Source organism: Merops nubicus, unplaced genomic scaffold, assembly GCF_000691845.1.
Source record: "Merops nubicus isolate BGI_N331 unplaced genomic scaffold, ASM69184v1 scaffold11445, whole genome shotgun sequence".
Taxonomy (NCBI): domain Eukaryota; kingdom Metazoa; phylum Chordata; class Aves; order Coraciiformes; family Meropidae; genus Merops; species Merops nubicus.
Genome location: NW_008610301.1, coordinates 14,106 through 16,634, shown reverse-complemented (window position 1 = coordinate 16,634; position 2,529 = coordinate 14,106). Strand labels below are relative to the sequence as shown.

The window sequence follows — 2,529 nt, the reverse complement described above, 5'->3', positions numbered from 1 at the left end:
GGAAAGACTGGACTTATTTTCCTGCTGGGAGGCTGAGACACAGACTTACAGCACCCAAATTGCAGTCTGTGTTGTACAGTGAGTATGGCCTCACGTTTAGAGCCATGGGGCAATCAAGTGGCAGAGCTAAGAATAAACCTGCCAGTGCAGATTCTGATCCAGTACCTCAGCTGCAACAGCAGCACCATTAGATTTTTTTTTTCCTCCCCTTTTTGTGTTCCTTTCAGCTTTTTTTTTCTCTTGTTGCTATTTGCTTCCTTCTTGTAAATACAGTGGTAAGAAGGAATGTGCACAGTCATGCTCTGACTGATTGCAAGGATGAAGGAAATGTGGGCTAGATATTCCTGTGTGTTTTTATTTAATGAAAAGCCAAAATACATCACTAGTATCCCTGGCTGATGACTAATACTTTGCAGGGAGCTGTTCTGTTCTCTCTGCTTCATGCTTGGAAAAACCTGTGATGGACAGCTCAAGAGACTGACTCATGATTTTGCACAAATGTCATTTAACCCCCATGTCCTTCTTCCTAATCCTTGCTAAATAATTAGGTAACCCATAAAGACAGCAGCATTAACATAGCCTGGTTTTAAGTTATTAGCAAGGAGCGGAGTAGTAGGTGAGTGTTTGATGCTACTTCTGTGCCAAATGCCAGTAAACATCCTTGTTTTAGAGGCTCTGCAAAATGAAGTTGTACAGCTTCTAGTTATTGTACCTTTAGCTGATGTGGCAGCTCAGCTGCTGCTAGAAACTTAAGCACTCATTAGCATTTCATGAGCCTTTAGACAATATCCCCATCTATCAGTTCAGTGCTTTCATTGACAATAGTGTTAATGATTTAAAATATTCAGCAGTGTCACCAGACAATGTCAGCTCAAATGGGAAATGCTGCATTTCCATTGCACCAGCCACTGAGCTTCAGGCAGAGAAGCATTTTAATCCTTTGTGTGGGGAGTGTTGAGAGCTACTCTAACAGCCCACGAAGAAAACAAGATAGAGAACTTCACAGAATAGCAAGAATGTTACACAGAGGAATATATCCAAAATATATTTTCATGTCATAGAGCATCCCTGTACTTAGCTGTGATGGGTGAGCTGATAAAACAGTGGGGTGTAGAACACCCCCAGTACATTTTACTGTTCATGGCTTTCATTCTTCTGCATCCACTCCTTTTTAAAATAAAAATGGGTTATAATGTATGTCCCTGGGCAGTATGACAGGAGGACTTGAAGTGGAATTGTGAACACTCAGGTTGAGTACCAATTAAGTTAGTGCAGCAAAAGTAGTTTTCTTCAGCCTTCATCCTTCAAATAGATATTTTTTTATCTGTTTTATCTGTTAGGGGTTTTACACACTGTCACAGTTAATAAAACTAGATCTATGTCTAGATAACAGAGAAGTAACAATGATGTGTTAGAATGATGATGAACTGTGAGAAAGCAGGAGTAAAACTAAAGTGGTAGTAGAAAAGAAACTTGAGTGCTATATAGGTATTTTTAGGGTCTTTTTTAACTTTGCTGGTGTTTTTTGTCTGGCTTCTTCTTGTGATTACCATCAGAAATAAGTTCTTCTGTACTTGCACAGATCACTCCACATGGTGGGTCTTCTTCCAACGTGAATGGTGTACCTGAAACACTCCATTGCCAGAGTCCTGAAGGTAGGACACCAAGAATTCCTAACTTATCTTGTAGGTGACAGTTGGTTTAGCAGTTTTAGGTGGTTCCTGATGACTCTAGATGATGTTTTGTTCTAAGATGTTTGACACCTGACAACTTTGTCTTGGAAAAGTTATCACGTTTTCTACATCAAGGCAGTAAAGCTAGGAAGAAAAAGATGTTCTTTTTTTTAAGTGGTAGCACACTAGTGGAACCTGCTCTCCAACAGAAGAGGGTAATGGGTTCAAATTGGAAAAGGGTAGATTTAAATTAGCTGTAAGGAAAAATTTCTTCACTATGAGGGAAATTAGAGCCCTCCTGAAGGCACCACATTGTGCTTCAGGTAGAACCACTAACCCATCAACTGACCTTAGCTAAACTGAACGCTTGGGTCATGATGACTTGAAAGCAATATGGGTTTTTTTTATTTATTTATAAATTTCATTTTAGAGTCTATTTTTAAATTTAAAAATACTGAAATAAATAGCTGTCAAACTTATTTTCATTTCTGCAGCAGCCTAAGGGAACTTAGAGGAATCCAGCACACAGAACTTTTGCTTCTCTCACATGCATGGTAGATTAAGCTTCTTTGCATTTTTGCCTTGAATATGCAAAAAGATTCTTCAAAAATAGTGTTTTGAGTTCAGAAAATGTGTAGTCTAAGGACTTCTTACTGCATTCATTGCTGTTAAGAGTTTGTCCACACAAAAATGTAGTCATATGTGTGTAACAACTCTGGTGAGTCTTGTTCCTTCTCATGTTTGAGACTAAAACCAAGGGAATAAGCTGTAAAGAAAAGATCCTACTTTCAAGTTTTGCTTTGCATTTATGACTCTTCTGTGTCTGTGGAACCCGTTGGGGATAGATCACAAACAT

At 38.8% G+C, this 2,529-nt stretch overlaps 1 protein-coding gene across 1 annotated transcript in view; it reads left to right on the top strand.

Annotated features, from left to right (window-relative positions):
- The window catches only part of DCLK2 (doublecortin-like kinase 2), a gene marked incomplete at its 5' end in the record, with an annotated part of 24,474 nt that overhangs the window by 8,576 nt on the left and 13,369 nt on the right, over window positions 1-2,529 (top strand). Inside the window, one exon of the mRNA XM_008940871.1 lies at window positions 1,583-1,655. Within this exon, the coding sequence (XP_008939119.1) occupies window positions 1,583-1,655 (73 nt within the window). The remainder of the gene's footprint in view (window positions 1-1,582; window positions 1,656-2,529) is intronic.